The 27,769-nt window shown below is 44.5% G+C and overlaps 1 protein-coding gene across 2 annotated transcripts in view; it reads left to right on the top strand.

The window, feature by feature from the left end:
• Positions 1–11,749, top strand: part of ACE2 (angiotensin converting enzyme 2) — an 86,850-nt gene extending 75,101 nt beyond the window's left edge. The window contains exons 16-20 of one of the 2 annotated variants that reach the window (XM_068113735.2): positions 77–177; positions 3,753–3,869; positions 3,996–4,187; positions 10,588–10,659; positions 10,951–11,234. In XM_068113735.2, the coding sequence (XP_067969836.2) occupies positions 77–177; positions 3,753–3,869; positions 3,996–4,187; positions 10,588–10,659; positions 10,951–11,047 (579 nt within the window). In that variant the 3' untranslated portion in view covers positions 11,048–11,234. Of the gene's footprint in view, positions 1–76; positions 178–3,752; positions 3,870–3,995; positions 4,188–10,587; positions 10,660–10,950 lie in introns of both variants that reach the window. The other variant, XM_068113734.2, reaches the window with a different exon arrangement.
• Positions 11,750–27,769: the final 16,020 nt, after the last annotated feature.

A 27,769-nucleotide genomic window follows, 5' to 3' on the forward strand; every position in this document is an offset into this window, starting at 1 on the left:
ATAATAATTGTTTTCCTGTGTCTCTCAACTGACTGCGTTTCCCGCCACCACCTCCTTCCCCTCCCCGCCCCCCAAGTACACCTGGGATGAGAATGAAAAATACCTGTTTAAATGCATGGTTGCATTTGCAATGCAGATTTACTACAACAATACCTGGGGAGAGATGGTCAACTTTGAGTGAGTTTATTTTACTCTTGCCATGACTTGCGCACTCTACTCTACACTCAAAACCATGCTTTGATGCTCTCCGCACACCTCCAAGCTGATTGCAAAGTATCTTGAACTGATTCATTTCTGTTTAAAATTTGCTTGACATGGAAGCAAAATAATTGGAATTTGAGCCAATGGTTTTAGAAATCCATGGATTGTCATCCGTGTATTTAAAGTGCATCACCCTCACTTACATATACAGTATATACAAGGAATCGGGAATTACAACTACAATACCAAAGTTGAATGAAATATGTGACTTTTGAAATGACGTATGAATGCTAACGGGCCCTTTTATACCGACTCGGTTCTGCTATATCTGCTGTTATCAGCGTGAAATCTGTTCTGTTCAAATCAATGCTTCCGGGGCACTCGCTGCCAACCATAGGAGCATCAACGGCCTCAACACAAGAGGCATGCTCAGTCAGGGTCGCCCAGATAGCTCAGATGGCAGAGCACTGGCTACGTTTTCCAGAGGACCTGGGTTCGATTCCTGGCCTGGGCATGTAATTTTCCCACACATATCAATTTAATTCCGTCTATTAAGTACGTACCAATGGAATGTAAGAGATAGGTGCCCTTATCTGGAGACTGGAGCATTTCATATCTGAGTGAGGTGCCCTCTGGTGGAAATTTTGCTTGTGATGTAAAAGCAAAATGCCCTCTGGTGGAGAAGGTTGCGTTGCATGTAATGTACTAAGATGACCTTAATTTTTGTAACGCAAGTTGGAGAAGTGTAAATATCTCTATGAAATATAATGGCCAATGAGAATTTGTCCTTTTTTTGATATCGGGAAGTTGGTTGGTTTTTATGGATAATACTGCTGTTTCTAGATTATAGGTTAACCTGGTGTATACCTAGGTTGTGGGCTACACTGGAATAGATAGCTTGTGAGTTGTACTGCTGGATATACATTCTTGTCTAAGCTGGTAGTAAACTATGGTATATGGTTATAGGTTCACCTGGTTGGTATAGGCTATGGCGTAAACTAGTAAATATGGATTATGGGCTGAAGCGGAAAAATTTCGGTTTTTATTCTTTGTAGAGCAAGGTAGAACTAACAGTTGGACAATCATCAAGGGAATGAACGACCAGGAAAAGAGAATAGGGAAGAGGGAAGGGTACACTTAAACTAGCAAGGAATATGATTGGGTTAGGACCGGTTAATGGGGGTAATAAAAATCATGGGTTGGAATTGGGGATGACAAGAGCTGGCAGTGCACTGATTGGTTGAAGTTGTGGGGAATAGTGAGGCAGAAAAGCCTCTGGAATGTGGTTCCATAGACGGGATAAGTGAGGAATAAAGGAGTTGAGGTGTGCAGTCAGCCTGGATTTTGGAGGTTTAACCAGGAAGGGGTTACTAAAAGAACATGTGCATCCTGGAGTTTTTGGGATGGCCAGAGGTCTGTGAGCATGGAGAGCGCAATGTTGGACGATCGACAGTAGAAGACAGAGACCAATGACCTGCTTGAGATGTGAGAGCAACAGACCTGATGCTTCGGCCTCATTGCGGGAGATTCCAATAATTTTGAGAGCTTTAGATTCCACAGAATCCAACAAAGACAGATGTGATGCTGGGATGTCAGCTCGTAGGTTATCTGCTAAACTGATCATTTTCCAAAAGGTAATTCTAAGGGTTCTAAAGGGTAATTCTAAAGGATTCTAAAGGGTAATTCTAAAGGGTTTCGTTAGTTTGTAGGCTTTGCCTATTTCATATAAAAAATGGCAAACTGAACCGCTTCCTTCGGACACGGGTGTGATTTAGCTTTATTCTCCAGTTATCTGATAGAACCTGAAAAGCAAAAATAATAATTACCTTCTATTATTACAGAATTATTCCACCCTAAAATCTGTTCCATCTTTTTGTCACACTCTGTATATTAGCTATCATTATTTTTGTATTTTTTGGTCACATTTTTTTGTCACAATATTATTATTATTTTTGTATTTTTTGGGGGTTTTTGTTTTTTATTTTGATTTTTTTGTATTTATTTTTTATTATTACATTTATTAGCTATTATTATTATAATTATTTTTTGTCACATTTTATTATTTTCACAATATTTTTGTATTTTCTGTATTTTTTGTCACACCCTGTATATTAGCTATTATTATTATTAATTAGCTATTATTACAATAATCTCGTCGTCACGATTATGATTGCACTTGTGACCACATCCCGTGAATTTTTCTTTAGCAACCAACATGGCTCCCATAACAACTGAGACACGATTGCCTATTTCTCCCATAACGACCGAGACACAAACAGATTTTTATAGTTTTGCAGTTTATGGTTGTTTCGTAAATGCTAAATTTGAAGGTGTCTCATGGTTCGTCCTTAAAACTGTCGTGTTACTGCCTGGAAACCTATAAGTTACTAGCAACTCGAGTTGATATTATTCTTCGTAATAACAATATGATACTATACTAGTACCCGACTGCAAAGCCGCAATGAGCCGGCGAAGCCAAAGCCTCTTGCCACTATTTTACCCATCACTATGGCATCAGTAGGTTAGGTAGTTGGTAGTAGGTAGGTGTAGTAGGTACCGTACCTAGTTCAAAATGACACCATTTGCATTCTGGATGAGATTAAAATTTATAAAATCTCCTTCTTGATTAATTCGGTGAATTCCGTCTCAACTTCGGATATTTCCGGCCGTGAAAAACTTTCCCCTACGGCCGCGAGATTTCTAAAAAATAATTCTTCGTAAATTTTAGAATATTTGACGCCGTTTTCAGCGTCCGAAATGTGGTAAAAAGCTTTTTTGAAATATTTTTTCAAATTCTCGAATCTCATTGGTTCCGGTGTTTGGTGACGATTTTCGTTGAAGATAACCAGGGCCCGTGTGGGCCCGGGGAACGAGGTTGGTCTTAAAGTATTTTAATTACAAATTAGAGGTGCATAAGATTGTGAATCAAAAAAAGACGGGTGAAACAAACTCCTATTGAACTTTTTCGCAATTTTTTTATGCATACTTCCGCATCCGGAAGATGGCGGCCTCCATTGAGTGGTTTGGTTTTTGAAATATTTTTTCAAATGCTCGAATCTCATTGGTTCCGGTGTTTGGTGACGATTTTCGTTGAAGGTAACCAGGCCCGTGCGGGCCGAGGTTGGTCTTAAAGTATTTTAATTACAAATTAGAGGTGCATAAGATTATGAATCAAACAAAGACGGGTGAAACAAACTCCTATTGAACTTTTTTCAATTTGTTATGCATACTTCCGCATCTGCAAGATGGCGGCCTCCATTGAGCGATTTGGTGCATCAAAGCTTCGAAATTCTCAAGGGATCCAGCATAATCTGGTTTTCAACATAATACGTACGCGTTTATTCACAACACCGGCTTCGCCGGCTATTATTTGGCCCCATTTTATCATCGCAGGATTGCACACCGCACCATTTCCCCCTAGTTACACCAAGCCATATTGCACCCCCTCTGATCCCTCATTTTGGTCCTCAAGCTATGGTACCACCTGAACATACCTGACGGATTTGCTCAGAATTAAATGATTTCTGTGTGCCCCCTTCCTATTCTCACAGTGCAAGTAACGTTTTTTTGCTGAATGAAACGCCACGTATATCATTCTACTTCATGGTGAACGACCCACGGGAGACGAGGAATTTATTTTCAAGCGCAGATCTCTTGAATGCCATCAGGTGGGAAATATATTCGTTTGAATTTGAAATCTTCATTTGGATGTTGAGATCTTCCAAATCCATTACTGAAATATATTTTCTTTCCTCTTCGTCCCGCCACCCCATTCCGATACATTCCCATCCTAGTGATGTCCGGGGCCGCATGAACAGTGCCTTCTTGCTGTCCGACTCCACCTTCGAGTTTGAGGGTCTCCACCCTACACTTGCTTCTCCAATATTGCCAGCCTACCCGGTCTGGCTTGTTGTATTTGGGGTTATCATGGCCGTCATCCTGGTCGGACTTACTGCACTCATTTTGCAGGGACATCTGAGTCGCAGGCACGTTTTAATATCATTCATCAATTCATTCAATTGATCGTTCACCCAAACTTCTCTTTCATTCTTCCGTCCTCTGGCCTCCCCTTCCTCCTCCCAAATCACATCCAAAATGTCGTCTCTCAAAAACATGGCAGGTTCTTTACAGAACCACCACGGTGACAAGCACAATTCCCTCCTCCAGCTCGTCAACTTAATCCCACATTCATTCATCAATTTATTGAGCCACCCGCTACACCTACAGGATAGGGAAGCCTTATAACTGTTGTAGAGTTTATTTAGTCAATTGGTGCCCCCAATTTTAATAGTATCCCAAAGTTTCTCCGACCTCTAGTCGTACTAAACCACCATTTCAGGGTTTCTTTGTCTTCCTGCACTTCCAATTTCTTCCTGCACTGCCAAGTATCTCGGAGCCGGCTGGGACTTTTAGAATAAAATTTTGCATCAACAATGTGAATAGAAAGTATGTGGTGTTTAAGTTGACATTGACCTAATTTTTGAGATCATCACCCAATTATAGTCATTTTTACATTTTTCACCATCGTTCGACTAAGGTTTTTTCCGATCAGAATAAAATTGTCCTCACTATATAGCCTACATCAAGGGCAATTTACGCTTAATTTACATTATACCCCTCTGTGTTAAAAGTCAAGGTCTTACACCCCTATGGGTACGGCCTACTAAACCACATTTAGGTTTTTCTCCCTTTTTTTCTGCCAATATCTGAGCTGTATCTTGGATACAGCTGGGACTATTGGAATGAAAATTTGCATCAATAATGGGAATAACGAGTATATGGCGTTGAAATCAGTTTTTTACCTTGACCTAATTTTTGAGGTCATGACCCAATAATATACATTTTTCCATTTTTCACCATAACTTGACGGGGGTTTGTCCAAATGGAACTAAATTGCCCTCTGTAGATAACCTCAAGCAAGGTGAATTTAAACCTAATTTACATCATACCCATCGGTGTTAAAGGTCAAAGACAAATGGCAGTCTGAAAAAAAAACGTTTTTATGGTCATCGCTCAATTTTGCCAATGCAGAATTTCAAAGTCCCCTTGGCCTTAGAAGATGTTCTTGCATCATAATACTGGACCTGCATTAAAGTTTCCAGCTGACATTCGTTTAGTGTCCTTGACCTACTTTTTCCAGATTGTGACCTAATTAACAAAAAACACCTTTTTGATCATAACTTGAATATTTTTTCTTCCGATTTTCATAATCTTGAGTTTTTTGGATCGATTTGTATATGTGGACACGTATTCTTAATTCAGACTCTATCCCTAAATGTTCAAGGTCAAGAGTCTATCCAGAAAAATATTTGGCCATCATTGTATCGCGGGCCAAGGGTAGGTTGCGGACGATCGCCAAGGGTAAACCGGGGGAGGCTTACCCTTTGTGATCGCTTTGTGTTTGCAGATATGTAGTTGCATTTGTTATTTATCCTCTTAAAGAACTACAAAACCCACCACGTCCATTCTGTGGTCACAACCTTTCAAAGTCAATTGCCTTGAGCACCCTTCTCTGCAGAACATGAAACATCGGCATCTCTGCAGAACATTGCTTTATAAACATTCCTCTTGTGCTCGGCAACATATAAATTATAAATAATAGTTTGTTCACGAAATTGTAACGCTTTTGCCACTCAATATAATTAGCCAAGAAAAGCTCCTCCATTCCGTTAGGCCTGGTTCCATCAGCATGGAATTGGCAGGTGTTGTTTGTTAAGGTGGCGAGTTCGATAAACGCTCCATGAGTGGCGAGAATATAGAGGCAAGCTTCGTCTTCTTTAATATGAAGCACATGGCTGTGAGTAGCATCATTGGTTGAGGTGGGCGTGGCTGTGTCGCTGATACAACGCCCCCTCCATAGGTTATAGCACAAATTTGGGCAGTGTACCTGCGATAGCTCGCATACTCTTCATGAAGGACACCATGAGATCTTTAATGTCCACCAACTAATGCTAGGCGACCCCGCCAGCCCAGAAGCAAGCTGCTGTGAGGAGTTTGAGCTCTGTAAAGAAGAGTTGGACAGTTAGCTTAATTACAATTAAGTTTGCTTACTTGGACTAACAGTGAGATTGGAGGGTTGAGTATAGGTGGAGGTTAATCCTCCCAAGGTGGCAGGTGTGATTGGAGTTGCAGATGAGAAGGGTCTTGAGGAGACAAGCCAAATCAACCTGAGCAAGCCAGAACCAGCCATTCCTCCATTGAAACTCATTATTTTACAGCTTCACTTGTGACCACTCAATTGCTACAAGGAGATGCCCCTTTAATTTTCTATATGCCCCAGCTTCAATATGTTGTGTTATCCTACATACCCTGGTCATTCCAACCAATCATTTTGGCATTCCAGGCTTGTCTAGGAACTTGGCTAGAGGCGAGGAACAAGTTAAGTACATATTTCGTGTTGTTCTGGTAAGGTTCCATCATGGTTCGTACGCTCGCTATCCTGGGGCTGGCTATGCCCCCCATGTGTACAGGGCAGGGTGAGCATCCTGTGCATGCAATAATATTTTGTGTGTGTATATATATATATATATATATATTATTTTACAAAGGTGGGCGGTCCGCTTCGAAAGTCCGCTTATCCGCTTATCCGCTGCAGCGGACTAACGTTTTCGAAGCGGATAAGCGAATCTGAACAACCCCCGGAAACCGAAGCGGATAAGCGTAAGCGGACTACCGAAAAATTAAAGCGCATCGCGATTCGCCAAATCAGCTGTTAGCCTGAGCCGTTACTCTAGAATTGTGAATATTTATTTAAGTGAATAATAAGTGAAAACTGAATATTTTATTGGACGCTAGAGCGGCAATAACGTCAAGATGGAGAGATTTCTGACTCTCCAGCCCAGCGGCAGTGCCAGGGACAGGCACACGAGCGACGCAAACCAGCAGTCCCAGCACAGCGACATCCACAACCCGGCGGTCAACATGATGGGGGACGTGGAGGACAGTCAGGAGATCTGCGCCCTGACCCCTCAGCTCGCGCGCAGCGAGAGCAGGATGTCGCTGGACTCAATCGAGTCGGCTGAGATGAACGTGACAATGGACACAGACAATTCCTCAAGAAGGCCCACGAGGTGGAGGAGGAAGACGAGGACTAGTCAACAGACTGCTAGTCTGTTGACTAGTAGACTCTCTTGTCAAAGAAAGGACGGGCAAATTGATTTTTCTTTAATGTAACTTGCATATATTAAAATTATATTTAAATTAACTGTAGAGTAGAGTAGAGTCGAGTGGAAAACATTATTTCAATAAATTTTGAATAAATTTTATTTAAATAAAAATGTATATTTTTGATCTTAAAAGCTTTGTTTGTCTTTGTAGTAGTTAGAAATGGCTATTTAGGCTTAAAAAGCATTAAATTCCCTTTAGAAACGTCAAAAATCGCTTTAAAAACGTCGAAGCGCTTTAAAAAAAATCGAATCGAAGCGGATAAGCGGTAAGCGGACTAAGATTTTCGGCCGATGAAGCGGATAAGCGAATCGGACTACACGGGCTGGCGGAGCGGATAAGCGGTAAGCGGACTTAAAATTTTCCGAATCGCGCCCACCTTTATATATATATATACATACATATACTTAGGCAGTTAAGACCGAAAAATAGGGCGTATCGTTCATTTTTTCAGGAAAGCACCAAATTCGGCACAGATGTAGTATGGACCTATAGAATTGTTTTCCTGATGGGCGCCCAAAAATTCAGAACCCCTGGTGGCCGCCATATTGAATTTCAACATGACCGCCCTTTTTTTCCATTTTCCTTGAATCTCTCATAGTATTTTAGGTAAAATTTCAATTCCAAGTGATACACATTGTTTTATTGGTCTCTGATAACAATGAAATGGTATTAATTAATCAAAGTTACACACAGTTGCAGTTTTAACTTAAAATATTGTGGGCACTTGAAAGGTGGAGGCTCTCGCACAGACGCGTAGTACTACAAGCACTGTCCATCGCAGTCACACAGTGATGTGCAGGGCAGATTTGCCCTGGAGCATTTACAGTTGCCTTTACAGGCCGACTTACAATGGCAGCTTGTAAGCTCTGAACATGCCTCCTGTATCAGTGGTATTGTGGTCCAAATTGGTGTCCAAGAAGTCCCTGTTTTCATCCAGCCCCAATCAGCTGGTGATGGAAGTTCTGGGTAGGGCACAAGTGCCTGACTCCATACGTGTCCAGCCTGAAAACATGCACGTTTTAGGTGTTGTTCAAAGGCGTCTGCTGTTGGGGGAATGTGATCAATTGTTCTTGCCTTCTTCGTGAACAAGTGTCGGCGCATGTCATTCACTGTCTTTATCTCGGTAGTCCGGTCATAGAGGATGGCAACATATCTTTCTATGCTCTGTAGTTCCATAGTAATAGCGTCCACAGATGGCCTATAAGCGAGAGCATGAAAGGTCTGCGTGATGCTGGGGTATGCCTCCCAAGCCTTCCAGGCTGTCTTTTTCCCAATTTGGGCAAAAAATGACACTGTGTCGCAGCCAGTGAAAGCATGAAATAATGGCAAAGACTCGGACTTCCTGCGGCCAAGGCCGGTGGCAATTTTATGGATGGAAAGGTAGCAGTAGCTTTTACCAGTGCCAATGGCAATCCAGAGTTCCTCCACACCGTGTGACTGGTAGGTAAAGTAGTGTGCTATTGCCAAGACCACAATATCAGAATCTACAGTTCGAATCGATATCCGTTTTCTCCCCTTTTTCACGGCGCCCTTCAGGATTTAATTTTAATTTCAAAAATTTCTGAATTTTTGGGCGCCCCTCAGGAAAACAATTGTATAGGTCTATACTACATCTGTGCCAAATTTGGTGCTTTCCTGAAAAAATGAACGATGCTTCCTCTTAACTGCCTAACTAATATATATATATATATTGTTATGGATCTCAGAGACGGCACTCCCCTTAGCAAGGGGGGGTTAATCCCCTTGGCCTGTTAAGCTGGCCGTCTCTAGTCCTGGTACTTATAACGCTCCTTTGCGGGGTGAGATTGGTCAGGGTTATTGGTCAAGGTGTTCTCCCGAATACCTTTACCAATCCCTCCGCAAAGCAGGGAGACAAGTACCGCTCGAACCACGGACAAGATGGTATTTGCCGAGCGGTTTAGCAATCCGCGATTCGAGCCGTTAGCAATCGACTAACCCGATTCTGAGCGTTGGCCAAATCGTGCCACAGGTACCAATGGGGAAAAGCCTAAAGTGACCGGATGAGAGGAAGCCATAGAACCAAAAAGGGTAAAGGAAGAACACAGGTTTATTTCTATACTAAAAGAGGAAACGAAAGAAGGGCATTTACAAGGAGAAGAAGAAGCAGATACACAGGGCAACCTTAAAAACAGTCTTAATTATCAACGCCCAGGACAGAACACACAGACTTACACAAAAGGGGAATAGCAGGCAGGAATGACTGGAAGAGGGAGAAGGTCCAGGTGGGACAGCAGGGCTGGAAGGTCCGGGCAGAGGCACAGCATTGAGGTCCGCTCCAGGTCCACGCTCCGGGCTGGAAGTGAACAGCCAGCGGCAGCTTCTGGTCTCGTATCTCACACGGTCGGACAATGCGAATGAAGCGTGGGATTGTCGCCGTCAAACGGACCCACTCTCCTCCTTACAATGCTCCGTATCCTCGTCGGGTACCTCACTCATCTGCCGGATCACGTCTTCTCCCTCAACTCCCTCACTCATCTGTCCAAGCAGTCCCTCGCAGCCGCTTTTATTGTCCATGTAGAAATCAAGCCACCGGCTCTGATGACATGCCTACCGGTTGGCTCACCTCGGCGCTGGTTGGTCGGTAAGGGCTCGCTGACTCCACCTCTGCTGACGAGTCGATGTGCCACACCTTGTTCTGGTGGCTCCGCCCCCTTCTTCCTCGGCTTGACCGCATGGCTTATGGCGGCGTGGTGCCAGAAAAAACAGCCCAATGCAACGGCGGTGAACGCGGCTGGCAAGCGAGGTACCACAATTTGGAGAGGGAGAGCAAAATGGACGGAATGGGGCCTATCTTATTTGATTAATGCAACGCAGATTCAACTATTGGGAACAGATCCTTAACTGAAACACATAATAATGAAATAACTACTGAGAGGTCCTATGGTTCGCTACGTGTTGTACATGGACTAACTAGGGTGCGATCTTTAACAAAGCCAATTGATGGGGATATTTACAGGGGATCATTTATAAGGGAAACATTTACTAAAATTTACTAGTGAAGGTTCTAAAAACCGTAAGAATATATATATATATATATATATATATATGTATATATATATATATATATATATATAACTTCATCATCACTTCATGTGTAAAAAAATATATTATTTGCTGTATTTTTAATATTGGTTACATGGAAGGGGAAAATCGAAAAGGAGTTGAAAGTGCGCTGACTGATTTGATCTCCTTTTGCAGGAAACAGAAACAAAAGGATGTAATGGAGGACAATGTGAGCCCATATGAGGACGTGGAAATGGGAAAATGCAGGTGAGCACTTTGTAGGTGAACCCAGATGGTCCAATTGTCAGGCAGCGGATCTTCCAGCCCAATTCAATTCAGCCCAATTCAGCCAAAAGCTGAAATATCAATCTTTTTCTTTCCAGGTAGTGATCAATCGGTTAAACCCAGGCAGCAAAGCAATTTTTGTCCATTTATCGAATTAGCTTCGGAAGTAATTAAGGTATTGTGTTAACTATGCAGTTAGTTGCACAAGCTGACTGATGAAACAGCCAAATATCGTTGCATGATAATCGATTATACCTTTGGGAAAATTTGCAGGGATCCAGAGGCTGAAGCTGACGAGACCACGAAGGATATAAACGGAATCCAGAACACGGCGTACATCCATGATTCCACCAAAGGAACGGCTCTGTAGCTTCAGATGAATGTTTTCTTTTGTTTGTTTTTTAGGAACTGAATGTTCTTTCACCCTTCACTCATTCTACCATCGCTCTCTTTCAATTATTGTATCGTCTGTCGGTCGTTTCTCACTTTATTTTCATAATTTCTTCTCGAAGACTGTACTTATCCATTGCCTTAAAATTCTTACCCCAAATCTCTAATCATGTATTTCTTAAAATATCTAAGCACTTAGAATCTCATCACTGCACAGGTTTTTGCTCATAGCTGCTATGATGATGAAAGTTCGGCTGTTATGGGAAAGTTTGGTCAAACTCTTCATTTTATCCTCTGTGGCTTCACTGCGTCATGCCATGCTCTCCTCTTCTCAAATGCCTGTCTGGCTTGTTGTTGGGAAGTACTTCTATTATTGCCTGCTAGTTGGATGCATATCATGCAGCCAGTGAAACCATGAGCTATTCCATATTCCCAGAACATGCTGTCCGTCTTTTCCTTTCATTTTCAGGTCATCAGGATGGCTCTCTTGGTAATCTGCTTTCCTTTGAGTTGTTTACTCTTCCCTGATATTGCTCAGTCCCAGACAGGGACAGATTTGTCCGACCAATTTGCCTTTCTGATGCAATGCCAGCTGGTGCCAGAATATGCCAGCTGTCCCTTCGGCATGGCGGTTTGCGGATGCTCGATTCGAAAAGAGTAGGCCAATGTGTGCCTGAACGTTGGCCAGATTCCCTGATTCATATATGAACCTTACCAGGACAACACGGAATATGTACTTAACTTGTTCCTAGACAAGCCTGGAATGCCAAAATGATTGGTTGGAATGGCCAGGGTAACACAACATATATATACATATATATATATATATATATATATATATACACAAGCATGATGGGCCAAAAAATGACCTTTACCTTTCTCTTGTCAGAAGTTTAAAAAAAACTTCAGACATGGTTTGAGCCTCGTGGAAGCTTCGAAGCACAAGAGTCTCAAGGTAAGAACGCACTGTGATACAAACAACAAAAACTGACACAAAATGTCACTATGAACATTCGGGTTTTATGAGAGGGGAAAAGGTGAGGAAGAGTGGGATTTCAAGGATACTAGAGGGCTGTTCCCTAGGAGGGAGAAAAGAGGCAAAAGAGTAAAAGGTAATTACAAAGGCTGTGATAAATTATGTATGGATAGATCATTGCAGAGAGAGGAGCATCCTTGCGTTAGAATTTTCAATTATGACTAGCAATGAATAAGTGTTACAAGAAACATGAGAAGAAGCAAGGGAGAGAATGAGCAAAGGAGGAGAAATGGAAATAGGACAGAATTGTGAAAAGATGGAGAGGAAACATCTTTATTCAGGGTTCGTACGGGTCATGGAAAGTCACGGAATTTGGCTGACTGTCATGGAAAATCCTGGAAATTGAGAGCAAGTGTGTTTTCTGTTATTTTCAGAATAAAACAAATGTGTAAACGAGTTACATTTACAGAATTGTGCATAAGTCTTTCGTTCCATTGACACATTGCGAATCTGCACCTCAAGACAGCTCAACCTTCAATTGTCATCATGCCAGCTGGCTGTGTGTGGGCTCCTCTCTCACCAGCCATGGCACCTCAGCAAAGGACTTCTGTGACTCACTGGGACTGACACAATCTGTCAATTTCTCGACCCGGATCTCAGTCAATGGAGTATCTTCTCTTCTGGACTTGGTTATGACTAACTTCCCTGCAAATGTCTGCTGTTCTTCTTCTGCTCCAATCGGTTCTTCTGATCATGTGCTTGTTAAAGTGGACATCACTCTGGCCATTCTCAGAGAGCCTCCTCAGCGCCGACGAGTCTGGCATTTCACTCAGGCTGACTGGCACGGTCTTCAAGCAGCCATCAATCATTTGGACAGGTCTCTCTACTGCCTCTGACATCAACTCTTCCTGGGAATTCTTCCAAAGCAAACTGCTCTCTCATGCACAGATTTATCCCATCTCGTCTTCAGTTGTCATACCCTTCCTCCCGTCCATGGTACACTGAAGCTTGTGGTGAGGCAGTTGCCCTGAAACAATTTGCCTTTGCTTCTTGGAAGGTTAATCCAACTGAAGGCAATCTCAGTTCCTTTCACAAAACTCGGAACAAGTTTGTGTCTACCCTCAGGAGAGTCAGGAAACAATATCTCTCGACTATCAAGACTGAACTCTCAAACTTGTCTCCCTCCTCCAAATCCTGGTGGTGTCTGGTCAAATCTGTTTCTGGTGTTTCTTCCCCTTCCATCCCCTTCCTTACCTCAAATGGCTACACAGCTGACACTGCCTGTGAAAAAGCTGAATGCCTCAACTCTGCGTTTGCCTCAAAATATTGTGTCCCAAACCCATCTCTCTCTGTACCCACCTTTCCCAGTCGAATCCAGCTGTGTCCTTCTCTTATGACAAGGTGGAGAAGTTTCTGTCAAACCTCGACTCTGATTCTGCAACTGGACCAGACGGCATCAGCCCACGGGTCTTAAAATCCAGCTCTGCTGCTCTATCACACCCTCTCTCTGTTCACTTCACCCTCTATTTTGCTCAAGGTCATCTGCCATCTGCTTGGAAATCAGCCAACATCACCACTTTACCCCAAAAAGGTGCAAAAAGAGATCCTTTCAACTACAGACCAATCAGCCTGCTCCCAATAATCAGCAAGGTCATGGAATCAATAATCGCTTCTGACATCAAATCTTTCCTCTTCTCCAATGACTTGATCTCGGATCATCAATTTGGATTCAGACCAGGTCATTCAACTCTGAAAATGCTGCTTCTGCTGTCTCAACAATGGATGGAGGTCCTGAATGCCAAACAGGAAATCAGAGCTGTCTCCCTTGACATATCACGTGCCTTCGATACGGTCTGGCACCCCGCTCTGCTCACCAAACTCTCCTTCTATGGTATCCATGGAAACCCCCACGCATGGCTTGCGGGCTTCCTCTCTCGTCGTAGTCAACGTGTGGCCCTGAATGGATTTCTCTCATCTCCTCTTCCTGTTCTGGCTGGAGTTCCCCAAGGTAGTGTTCTGGGCCCTGTGCTATTTCTGGTCTTCATCAATGATCTCTCCGACTCTCCGGAAAATCCTCTCTATCTCTTTGCTGATGACTCCACTCTCTGCCGCTCCATATCCCACCCCCTCAGATCGGCAGGCAGCTGCCTCTTTACTCCCTGCAGACCTGGACAATATCACAAACTGGTCAAACAAGTGGAACATGTCTTTCAATCCTGACAAATCTCACACTCTCACTTTGTCTCTCTGAAAAGACCGACTGGACAACCAACCTCCTATCTATCTACTTTCTGAACAATCCTCTTGAAGAAGTTCTGTCACTCAAGCTTTTTGGTCACTCAAGCCATGATCTTTCCTGGGAAAAGCACATTTCTAAGCTGGTCTCCAAAGCCAGTCGCCGACTGGGCATCCTCCATCTTGCGAAGTCCTTCCTTGGCACAACTGAGCTCCTCACCACATACATCGCTTTCATCCGCAGCTCAATGGAATACTGCTCTCCCCACTGGGCTGGTGCTCCTGCCTCACACCTGGCTCGGCTTCATGCGGTAGAAACCAAAGCATTCAGAATCATTGGAATTTCCCACGATGAAGTCGATTCTGAGGGCCTTTCTCTCTCTTACCACAGGCAGGTAGGTGGTTTTTCTGTCCTCTACCGACCCCTCTCCGGCCTTGCTCCCCCTGCTCTGTTTCTGCTCTGTCCCCAAAATATTTCCGACAGGTCGCACAAGATCTGCCTGCATCTTTTGGTGAAACTGCCAATCAAGACTCTCTGCTCACCTTCACTCTTTCATTCCTCTTTGCTCCCACCTCTGGAACAAACTCCCACACTCTCTTCAATCCCTCTCCTCCCTCCAGGTCTTTAAAACAGCTGTTCACCACCATCCCTTATCTTCCCCCATCCAAAACCTTGATCTTTTATACCCCTGTTAAAACACCCCAAATCCGCCTCTTTCAATCCCCAACTTCTTTCCTGAAATTCCTCGTAGTGAAATTCCTAGTAGTGTTCATTTGCTTTATACCGTGTATCCCTCCCTCCTCCGCAGCCCTCCCCCTTCCACAGATCTACTGACGTCCTTGTTCTCTGCTGTTGTTGTGCTCGTGTGCTTCCTTCTCCCTCCCCCTCTTGTTTCCCGCTTCCTACATTTCATTGTATGTTTTATGTGTCTGTGCATGTTTTCATGTTCAATGTGTTAGATCAGATCCAAGATGGCCGAATGGCGGCCATTTTGCTACTTAAACGTTTCCCAACCATTTCTCGGACATGCATGGTCCGATTTTGTTCAAACTTGGCACAAAGACAATACATGAGAGTATACATATGCAGAAGATTTTGTTTTGTAATCCGACCAAAGATGTCCGACTGGCGGCATTTAACTCCATACAGCAAAATTGCTGAAACCATGGGGGCTATGACATTTACGTCTTTTTTCCTTGTTATATCTGGACTGCTATCCATCCCACGACATTGCCATGTTAACAGTTATCTAATCTGTTATTCAACTGAAGCAGGATAGTGGTTGACTTTACATAATTGATAATTTGCATAATCTTGCTGATGTGTTTTGAGGTAGGAGGTGAGTAAAATATGCCTGTGTTGGGTCGTGGAAAATCAGTCAATGGTCATGGAAAAGTAATGAAATTTCAGATACCCTCCTACAAGGAGTCCTCCTACAATACAAGTTCTCTTCAACAAGGTAAAATTATTGAAACAAAGATAATGCAAACTTGTGCATATTTTAATGGCTTTGTTGCAGCAAAGTTAGCAAAAGCAAAAATAAATAATTTTTTTCACTGAAAAATATATGAAGAAGCAGAGTTTGAAATAAATTGAGGAATAGGAAGAGGAAATTCAAAGGCCATTAAAGGCAGAAGAGGACTTGAGAAGAACCGAATGAACAAGAAATACCAGACGAAGAAAAACGAGGGGATGATCCACTCGGCAAGGAAAGCTGAATTCAAAGAGAGACCTGAACCACATTGAACCATCAAATGCAGCGATCGATCTCCACCGGGCACCACCCAAAATCACTGATCAATAAAGCTGCATCAATACATGAGAGACAGTGAGTGATTGGGTAGGAGTGACGTGGTTAGAGTGATGAAACAATAGTTTCAAAACACCAATGAAGCCTGATTGTTGCATCATTGGTGTTTCTACTCAATTTTGATCCTGGAAGGTGCAATAAATGTTAACAAAATCAGTACTTTATCCCCAAAATACAGAATAATATCATAACGCGCTTTTGAGCAAAATCTTGTTATTGTTGAGGTTAACACAATAAATGTATCCACACAGAATAATGAGTGATAAACACCAAGTTTCACCCATGATTCATATTCGTCATAATCACTTTGAACCTCTGGCGTGATCAATATTTATACCACGTGGTTAAAAATGTCTCCACGTTGAGATGAAATTCAATATACGTTGTTTTTGTAAATTGTGCACCTCCCTGCATCCACACAGCACATCGTTGTTGCATTTGAATGTTTATTTTATTCCTCGTGTAAAATTGTTATAAAATAGTGTGACCATTTCTCAATAACTTGGTGTTTGACAGAAAATGGGAGAGGTTGTGTTCTCGGAGCGTTCATAAAGTTATACGAACCACATGCTCACAATGGTCCAAGACACGTGGGTCTTGTTTTGACATTTTTCCAATATGTAATCTATACTATAAGAGCTGTCTGTCTGTCTGCGTTTGTCTGTATCACCATTTTTCGCAGATGGCTGAACGGATCTTCGTCAAACTTTCAGATGTTCATCAGTGAGAGCCTGGGAGTGTTTTAGGCGAAAACAAATAAATAAATATTAAAAAACAAAGTTCTTTTTTTGGGGGGGAATTTTTTAAAACTCGCTTTATGCAAAGTGCATCAGCTTTTCTAGCTACATGAAAGGTAATATTAAATTATCACCGATTAGTATGTGTATAATATCACATTAAATATAAATTTTCCATCGTGTTTTTGGGTGTTTTAGGGGTGTTTTAGGCACCTACAAAAAATAGAAAAGAAAAATTTATTTGTATTAAAATGCCAACAGGATTAGAACATCACCAGATGACACCAGGTACTCATGCTTATATATATAGATAGTTATTAAAAACTTATATACACCTCGTTGTACTCTTTTTGTGCCTTTCTTGGACTCTTGTGAGTATTTCGTTACGGGAACTTTTTGAACACCACTCGTACAGCCGTTTCTCTAATTGTTGTCAAAGTCATACCTACCTCGTTCTTTCAATTATGTTCAATATTGAGGGGAAAAAAGTTCAATAAACACCAGGGATGCCTGATATTGAGCTTGTTTATGTATTTCTTGATATTGATATTTTTGATATTGATATTGATATTCTTGATATTGTATATTGAGCTTGTTGTTTCTGTTTATGTATTTGAAAATGGCGGACTGGCTTTCATTAGTGGGGTTATTTTGGAGACGTAGTCAAGGCTCACGTGGAAGAGCTAGAACACGGAACGCATCAGGACGCAACAAAACAAAAGGAACAGGAGAAGGGGGAAATGCCGACAGCAGGACCGAGGAAGAAAATAAATGGAAATGTGGAAAGAAGGGATGAGGGGTAGGGTAGAACGCAAAGTGTGGCTATACTCGCTGAGTATAAGATAGGGGTAGTATGTACATTACTAGCGGACTGTCTCTTTTGCGGCATTGACAAAGGATAATATTATGGAAAAAGAGAGTTGAAATAAAATGTCTTGCCTGTCTTTGTATTTGAGCATTATGTCTCCGAATCGTAGAGGGTTGTGATGGGGGCATTGTGTAGGATTTCAGGCTGAAAAGTGTCGGTACAGCATCGTGTTTCAGCAATTTCCGAGGCTTGTTTCCCAGGTAGTGATCGCCTGTTGATCAAATACGAACACTGATGGCTCTAAGTGGTTTTCACCAACAACACGATATTTTGAATGAACATATGTTTTGATGTTGAATTTGGTTCTTGATCGTATTTTCAGGTTTTCAACCACAAAGCACACGATCATTGACGATCTTTTCTTGGTTCAGGAATGCAAAAAAACGACCCTGAGTTCTGTGAGCAAATTTCTCGATGATTTAACAGTTAAAAGCTTGGCACATCGGCATCTTGAACACTAGAATAACTTGTGATGAAACGCAGACGTACACGTCTGTCACAGAGTTGTGCTCCCGTGATGTCCCGCAAATAGACGGAAGTAACTCATTTGCATAACGGAAGTAAAATAGTCCATTTTTAAAACACAATTATATGGCTTATTATTCTCCCCCAAAAAATATTTTTGTGCTAATGGGTCAGGGATATCATCCTCTAAGTCTAACACATATCTCTTCAAAAAAAATTCATGATTGTGTCCCTTTAACGGGCGTAGAAAAGATCATGGTTTTGGAATGGGAATGATCTGAGATGGTGGTGAACCATGGTTTTGGATGGGGATCATCTTAGAAGGTGGTCAGCTGTCTTCAAGACCTGGACAGAAGAATGAGATTGAAGAGCCCACCCTAAGCCCACCTCCCTGATTTCCCCCTTCCCATCTTACCTCCTAATCCTACTCTTCCATTTTTCCAGCATAAAAGTTAATTTTTGTGCCACTTCTGCCACGCTTCTCCTTCCTCTTCCTCCACGCCTGTATCCAGTTTGTTCACCCCCTGAGTCATCCATTCTTTCAGTCTCCCTCTATTTTGTTCCCCCACACTACCGTTCGTGTGTTCCCCCACCTCTTTCCACTGTTATTATTGTTTCGTTGTGTCCTAGTCCATTCTGCGTTCTCGCTGCTCTATAAGCCTTGACTCTGTATCCAAAACAAAATGTGTCTCATCCGTTTCCTTCCACTATGTCGAACTAGATTAGGTCGGGCAAGGGTAAAAGTCAACATTGCACGCTTCCCTTCCACTCACAGAGGAAGAACACTCCGCCTCATCAGCACTGTCCATCACCGCTTGGGAAGCGGACTTTCGTTCTTTGGTCAAGGCTAGATTCATCACCGTGGGGGTTGGGGGGGGGGAGTGGGGTGGAAGAAGGGCTTACTGTTGGGAACACAATGAAGCTTGATTGAAGAAAAAATTCCTACACCATTATCAGAAGCCTGAGATGGAGAGACCCCTGTGGTTCAAGATTGGTTAGCTGTGTGGAAGGGGTGGAGACTAATTGTGTGGCAAGACTTGGCCAAAAAGCTTTACTCCCACAGGAAGTTTACTCTTGCGTTGTTTGACCCTTGGCGTTCTGGCTCTCTTGCATGGTTGAACTATTGGTACTCTTGCTCTTGATACCTCGGCTGGGTGACTTCTGCCACGCCTTTCCATTCTGACTCCTGCTGCTGCACTGTGGAGAAAATGTTGCTCCCGTCTGAGTTCTACACTTGCTTCATTCTCCAGTGCTCTTCACCCCATGTCATTTGGGGTGAAGAGTGTGTGTGGTGAAGAATCTCTCCAGCCCTGCCCAGTGTGGGATTAGTTTTTCTTGTATAATTTTCCTGACTTTTTGTGGTCATGTTCGGGATTTTGTTTGACCGTCTCTTGGATTAATAATTTATTTTTTATCACTTCAGTGACTGTGTGCACCTCGCTTACTACCATTTTGCAGCACTGACATTTTGGGTTCTTGGAGGATTCAAGTTAAAGTAATCCTGATTTATAAGCCTGGTGGTGGATTAATGGTTAAGGTGGGTGGATGAAGTTCTTAAGTTCCTGAGTTCAAGCTTCTGTAGTGCCATAAACACCACCAGGTGGGTCAATTCAGCCAGTCATCCTTCCAAGGTGAGCAAAATGAGTGCCAGCTCTGGGAAAAACGAGCCATTAGAGTATCCTGTATTGAAGTTGTAACCTGTCCAGGAATGTTCTTGTACTTCCCTTCTTTTTCATCTTCCTATTCTTCCCACTGCTCTCTCCCTCTCTCCTTCCCTCCTCTCTCTCTCCCATCCTCTTTCTGTGCCACCCAATCTCTGTCTCTCTCTCTCTCTCTCTCTCCCTATCTTTCCCTCTCTGTCCCACCCTCTCTCTCTCCCTATCTCTCCCTCTCTCTCTCTCCCTCTCTGTCCCACCCTCTCTCTCTCTCCCTCACTCTCTCCTTCCCTCCTCTCTCTCTCCCCCTCTCTCTCTCTCCCTCTCTCCTCTCTCTCTCCCATCCTCTTTCTGTGCCACGCTCTCTCTGTCTCTCTCTCTCTGTCTCTCTCTCTCTCCCTATCTCTCCCTCTCTCTCTGTCTCTCTCTCTCTCCCTATCTCTCCCTCTCTCTCTCTCTCCCTATCTCTCCCTCTCTCTCTCTCTCTCCCTATCTCTCCCTCTCTCTCTCTCTCTCTCTCTCCCTCTCTGTCCCACCCTCTCTCTCTCTCCCTCACTCTCTCCCTCTCTGTCCCACCCTCTCTCTCTCTCCCTCTCTCTCCCAACCCTTTCTCTCTCTCCCTCTCTGTCTCACCCCTTTCTCTCTCTCTCCCATCCCTCTCTCTCCCACCCCTCTCTCTCCCACTCCTCTCTCTCTCTCCCTCCCCTCTCTCTCTCCCACCCTTTTTCTCTCTCCCACCCCTTTCTCTCTAACCCACCCCTTTCTCTCTCTCCCTCTCTGTCCCACCCCTTTCTCTCTCTCCCTCTCTGTCCCACCCCTTTCTCTCTCTCTCCCATCCCTCTCTCCCCCACCCCTCTCTCTCCCACTCCTCTCTCTCCCACTCCTCTCTCTCTCTCACCCCTTTCTCTCTAACCCACCCCTTTCTCTCTCTCCCATCCATCTCTCTCCCACCCCTCTCTCTCCCACTCCTCTCTCTCTCTCCCTCCCCTCTCTCTCTCCCACCCTTTTTCTCTCTCCCACCCTTTTTCTCTCTCCCACCCCTTTCTCTCTCTCCCTCTCTGTCCCACCCCTTTCTCTCTCTCCCTCTCTGTCCCACCCCTTTCTCTCTCTCTCCCATCCCTCTCTCCCCCACCCCTCTCTCCCCCACCCCTCTCTCTCCCACTCCTCTCTCTCCCACTCCTCTCTCTCTCTCTCACCCCTTTCTCTCTAACCCACCCCTTTCTCTCTCTCACACCCCTCTCTCTCTCACACGATCTAGTGGAAACCGCACGATCTAGCCATCTCTGTTGCTACTCTGCACTCGCAAAGCAAAAAGCGGGGTTAAGTGATTATGTGCGTACGTATGGCGTACGTACGTGCGTGTCTACATTTTTACCCTGTGCTCGCGAAGTGAAAAGCATGGTTTCTGTGTTTGGTTGCATACGTGTGATTTGTGTGTCTGCAATTTTAAATTAATATTCTTGGCAACCGGGAGGGAGAGTTAATGTTGATGTCATTGGTGCCTTCATTATGACGTCATAATTCGACAAGTACAACGCTTGATTCGATCGGTATAATTTTTTTCTCTCTTCAACTGATGATCCGATGGACACGAAATTTTCACCATAGGAGTGCCTCCTGGATAATTTTTACTGATAATTATGATGGCCTAGGTCACGTGGTACAGGCGCCATCTTGGAAAAACTGAAAAAGGTTGCACCTCTATATCTCCGAAACCGCTCCATGGAAAAAATTGAAACGTGGCTCATTGCAAAGAACTCTGCACACGAAAGAAGAAGAAGATCCTCTTTGCAAGTCCAGATGAAATTGTTCTTAACAACATCGAGCCTTTCATGTGTGTCCTTGTTTCCTGTTAATTTTGTTAATTTACTTTTGTAAATTTTTGTTAATTTGTTAATTTGCTTGTTAATTTTGTAATGCAACATTTGGAATTTTTTTGGTTGCATGAGGAAGCAAATAATTCTCGAGCATATATTTCCTTTTTGTTGTACTCCGCCCCTCCCTATTCTTTTTTAAATTTTATTTTGTATGCAAGATCGAGGCTCGTGAAAGAGCTAACATCAATCACAAAAAAGGACACACGGACACACAAAACATACAATAAAGGGAGCGGGAGACAAGATGGGGAGAGAGAGAGGGGAGCACACAAGTACAACAGCAGAGAACAGGGACATCGGCAGATTCGTGGGAGGGAGAGGGCTTGGGGGGAGGGGCATGGGAAGGCGGTGGGAAAGGTATAAAACACATGGACACAGCTAGAACTGCCAGGAAAGAAAGAAGTCGGGATTTCCAAAAAAAAAGTGGATCTGGGGTGAATTAACGGGGTAGAAGAGATCAAGGTTTTGGATGGGGGAAGACAAGAGATGGTGGTGAACAGCTGTTTTAAAGACCTGGAGGGAGGAGTGGGACTGAAGAGAGTGAGGAAGTTTGTTCCAGAGGCGGGAGAAAAGAGGAATGAAGGAGTGAAGGTGAACAGAGAGTCTTGATTTTGGCAATTTCACCAGAAGAGGGTTGCAGGCAGATCTTGTGCGTGACCTGTAGGAGTATTTGGGGGACAGAGCACAGACAGGGCTGGGGGAGCAAGGCCGGAGAGGAGTCGGTAGAAGACAGAAAGACCACCTACCTGCCTGCGGTGAGTAAGTGAAAGGCCCTCGGAGTTAGCTTCATCGCAGGAGATTCCAATGATTCTGAAAGCTTTGGTTTCAACAGCGTAAAGACGAGCTAGGTGGGAGGCAGGAGCACCAGCCCAGAGGGGAGAGCAGTATTCCATTGAGCTGCGGATGAAAGCCTTGTATGTGGTGAGGAGCTCAGGTGTGCCAAGGAAGGACTTCGCACGACGGAGGATGCCCAGTCGGCGACTGGCTTTGGAGGCCAGATTTGAAATGTGGTTTTCCCAGGAAAGATCATGGCAGATAGTGAGACCCAAGAGCTTGAGTGACAGAACTTCTTGGAGAGGATTAATCAGAAAGTAGATGGGAGGGTTGTCCAGTCGGTCTTTTCGGAGAGACATAGTAAGAGTGTGGGATTTGTCAGGATTGAAAGACATGTTCCACTTGTTTGACCAGTCTGTGATTATTATTATTATTATTATTATTATTTTTTTTTTTTTGTATACAAGATCGAGGCTCGTGAAAGAGCGAACATTAATCACACAGAAAGACAAACCGACACATAAAACATATAACATCGGGAGCGGTAGACAAGATGGGGAGAGAGGGGGAAGGACACAAACACAACATTTGAGAGCAGGGACCGAGAGACATGGAGACATCGAGAGATCTGAGAGAGGGCGAGGGCTTTGGGGGGGGGGCATGGGAAGGGGGCGGTGGGAGAGGTATAAAACATATGGACACTGCCAGGACTTCCAGGAAAGAAGTTGGAATTTCAAACAAGGTGGATCTGGGGTGAATTAGCGGGGGTAGAAAAGATCAAGGTTTTGGATGGGGGAAGATAAGAGATGGTGGTGAACAGCTATTTTAAAGACCTGGAGGGAGGAGTGGGATTGAAGGGAGTGAGGGAGTTTGTTCCAGAGGCGGGAGAAAAGAGGAATGAAAGAGTGAAGGTGAGCAGAGAGCCGAGATTTCGGCAGTTTAACCATCAGAGGGTTGCTGGCAGATCTTGTGCGACCTGTAGGAATATTTGGGGGACAGAGCACAGAGAGAGCTGGGGGTGCAAGGCCGGAGAGGAGTCGGTAGAAGACAGAAAGACCACCTACCTGCCTGTGGTGAGTGAGTGAAAGGCCCTCAGAGATAGCTTCATCGCGGGAGATTCCAATAATTCTGAAAGCTTTGGTTTCAACAGCGTGAAGCCGAGCTAGGTGTGAGGCAGGAGCACCAGCCCATAGGGGAGAACAGTATTCCATTGAGCTGCGGATGAACGCCTTGTATGTGGTGAGGAGCTCAGGTGTGCCGAGGAAGGACTTCGCACGACGGAGGATGCCCAGTCGGCGACTGGCTTTGGAGGCCAGCTTGGAAATGTGGTTTTCCCAAGAAAGATCATGGCAGATAGTGAGACCCAAAATCTTGAGCGACAGAACTTCTTGGAGAGGATTGTTGAGAAAGTAGATGGGAGGGTTGTCCAGTCGATCTTTTCGGAGAGACATAGTAAGAGTGTGAGATTTGTCAGGATTGAAAGACATGTTCCACTTGTTTGACCAGTCTGTGATTTTGTCCAGGTCTTCAGAGAGTGAGGAGGCAGCAGACTGCCGATCTGAGGGAAGAGGAATGGAGCGGCAGAGAGTGGAGTCATCAGCAAAGAGATAGAGAGGATTTTCGAGAGAGTCAGAGAGATCATTGATGAAGACCAGAAAAAGCACGGGGCCCAGAACACTGCCTTGGGGAACTCCAGCCTGAACAGGAAGAGGAGATGAGAGAAACCCATTCAGGGCCACACGTTGACGACGACTAGAGAGGAAGTCCGCCAGCCATGCGTGGAGATTTCCATGGATACCAAAGGAGGAGAGTTTGGTGAGCAGAGCGGGGTGCCAGACCGTGTCGAAGGCACGTGATATGTCGAGGGAGACAGCTCTAATTTCCTGTTTGGCATTGAGGACCTCCATCCATTGTTGAGACAGCAGAAGCAGCATGTCCAGAGTAGAGTGACCTGGTCTGAAACCAAATTGATGATCAGAGATCAAGCCATTGGAGAAGAGGAAAGATTTCATATCCGAAGCAATGATGGATTCCATGACATTGCTGATAATTGGGAGAAGGCTGATTGGTCTGTAGTTGCTAGGATCTGTTTTTGCACCTTTTTTGTGCAAAGCGGTGATGTTGGCTGATTTCCAAGCAGATGGCAGTTGACCTTGAGCAAAAGAGAGGGTGAAGAGAACAGAGAGAGGGTGAGATAGAGCAGCAGAGCAGGATTTTAGGACCCGTGGGCTGATGCCGTCGGGTCCAGTTGCAGAATCAGAGTCGAGGGTTGACAGAAACTTTTCCACCTTGTCAGGAGGAAAGGACACAGAGTCCAGGAGCAGCAGGGTACGACTGGGTATGGTGGGTACAGAGAGGGATGGGTTTGGGACACAAGATTTAGAGGCAAACACAGAGTTGAGGCATTCAGCTTTTTCACGTGCGGAGTCAGCTGTGTAGCCGTTTGAGGTAAGGGAGGGGATGGAGGGGGAACAAACACCAGAAACGGATTTGACCAGACGCCACCAGGATTTGGAAGAGGGAGACAGATAAGAGAGTTCGGTCTTGAGAACGGAGAGATATTGTTTCCTGGCTCTCCTGAGGGTGGACACACACTTGTTTCGGGCTTTGTGAAAGGAAATGAGATTTCCTTCCGTTGGATTTGCTTTCCAGGAGACGAAGGCAAGTTGTTTCTGGGCAACAGCCTCACCACAAGATTCCGTGTACCATGGACGGGAGGAAGGGTATGACAACTGAAGACGAGATGGGATAAATCTGTGCATGAGAGAGAGCAATTTACTTTGGAAGAATTCCCAGGATGAGTTGATGTCAGAGGTGGTAGAGATGGGAGACCAGTCCAGATGATTAATGGCTGCTTGAAGACCGTGCCAGTTGGCCTGAGTGAAATGCCAGACTCGTCGACGCTGAGCAGGCTCCCTGAGGATGGTCAGAGAGATGTCCACTTTAACAAGGACATGATCAGATGATCCGATCGGAGCAGAAGAAGAGCAGCAGACATTTTCAGGGAAGTTAGTCATAACCAAGTCCAGAAGAGAAGATGTTCCGTTGACTGAGATCCGGGTCGGGAAATTGACAGATTGTGTCAGTCCCAGTGAGTCGCAGAAGTCCTTTGCTGAAGAGCCATGGCTGGTGAGAGAGGTACCCACACCCAGCCAACTGGCATGGTGACAATTGAAATCACCACATATGAGGAAGAGAGAGTTGGGATGAGTAGATAGAAGTTGGTCCATATCATCAGACAGCGAGATGTAGATGGAGTCATCACTGTTTGGTGGACGGTACAACACACATATGAACAAGAGGTGGGAGCGAAGGGGAAGCCGTAGCCAGAGGTATTCCTGGGGGTGAGGTGGAGAGAGTGCAGTGCAGGGCGAGTGAGGAAGAGAGTTTTTGATAAAGATAGCAACCCCGCCTCCAGGACGAGGCTCAGGTCTATCATACCGGAGGAGGGAGTAGCCCGGGAGAGATACTATGGAATCAGAGACATCATAAAGGAGGAAAGTTTCTGTTAAGCAGATCACGTCTGGTTTGACAGAAGCAACCTGTATGGAGAGATCAGTTAAGTTTGAACGAAGGCCCGGATGTTTGAGGTCCATACCGTTAATGAAGAGGAAGGGGGAGCATCAGATACAGAACAGGGGGGAGGAGGGGTAGGGTAAGATGTGGAAGAGGTGGAAGAGATAGGGAGAGCTGTTGAAGGTGTGTCAGAGATTTCAGAATAGCTCGGAGAAAGGGAAGGATGGGGCGGACAAAAGGTTTGATGGTGATTGGGTGAGCCACAATGAGGTGTTATTTGAGGAGGGGGAAGAGCGAGGCAGAAGGTTGGGGGAGATGGAGGTGAGAGTTTGAAGGGGGAAGAAGCGGGGAGGACGCTTTGAGGAGGGGGAGTGAGAGGGGGGAAATTGAGAAGCAATGAGGGTGGGGAGATTTGAAGGGGAGGGGTGAGGGGGGAGTTTGGGAGGGAAGGGACAAGGGGAGGGATTTGAAAGGGATGGGATATGGGGGAGATTTGGAGGGGAGGGGTGAGGCAGGAGTCTAGGAGGGGAGGGGCGAGTGGGCGTCTTGGCGGGGAGGGGTGAGGGGGTAGTTTAGGAGGGAGGGGGCAAGGGGGGAGATTTGAAAGGGATGGGTGATGGGGAAGATTTGGAGGGGAGGGGTTATGGGGAAGATTTGGAGGGGAGGGGTGAGATTGGATTTTTGAAAGTGTACGATTTATGGGAAACGAACATTTATTGCAAAATGAGTTTCTTGTGACCTTCGAGTTAAAAATACGTTTAAGGACGCTGGATGGAGGATGGAGTGCAGGAGAGTTTAGGGAATGTAGAAAAAAGGCACTATAGGAGATGGATATTTTTTTTGGGATGAATTGATTTGGTGAGCAAGTCGAAAGCAGCCTTTTAAAGAAGAAGAAGAAAAAGGTGTTATAAAATATGACGGAATACATAACTTGAGGGGAAAGTGTAAACATTGAAGGTTAATGAGTGAAAACTATCTGGGGAAATGGGGGAGAAACACGTGGTCGAAGAACGAACGAACGAATAAGAATGAATAAACGAATGAGAACAGAGAAGGAATTTTTTTTTTTTTTTTTTTTTTTTTTTTTTTGAGTTGACATTTACACAAGGAAGTAGGCTATGGGTGAAAAGCCTGGGAATACAGAGAACGAAAGTTATTGGATCACAAACGACGGACCGCTGAGAGAAAAACAAAGCCTCAAGGTTGTACAGTGCACACTGTACAAGGCCTCAAGACACGACACGGCAAACAGACGATCAATTTATGAAAGATTTTGAAAGTTTTCAGCATTTTGTCCAGGTCTGCAGAGAGTGAGGAGGCTGCAGACTGCTGATCTGAGTGAAGAGGAATGGAGCAGTAGAGAGTGGAGTCATCAGCAAAGAGATAGAGAGGATTTTCCAGAGAGTCTCGAGAGATCATTGATGAAGACCAGAAAAAGCACAGGACCCAGAACACTGCCTTGGGGAACTCCAGCCTGAACAGGAAGAGGAGATGAGAGAAATCTATTCACGGCCACACGTTGACTACGACCAGAGAGGAAGTCAGCAAGCCATGCGTGGAGATTTCCATGGATACCAAAGGAGGAGAGTTTGGTGAGCAGAGCGGGGTGCCAGACCGTATCAAAGGCAGGTGATATGTCAAGGGAGACAGCTCTGATTTCCTGTTTGGCATTGAGGACCTATCTATCTATTGAGGACCTTCTATCTCTCGGCACGACATGACATCATCGCCGGGCACTGAAGGGGGAGTACTCAGTTTTCACTCCGTTTATTTATTTGTTTTCTTGTT

This window comes from Myxine glutinosa, chromosome 4, assembly GCF_964187855.1.
Source record: "Myxine glutinosa chromosome 4, kmMyxGlut1.1, whole genome shotgun sequence".
In the NCBI taxonomy this organism is placed as follows: Eukaryota; Metazoa; Chordata; class Myxini; order Myxiniformes; family Myxinidae; genus Myxine; species Myxine glutinosa.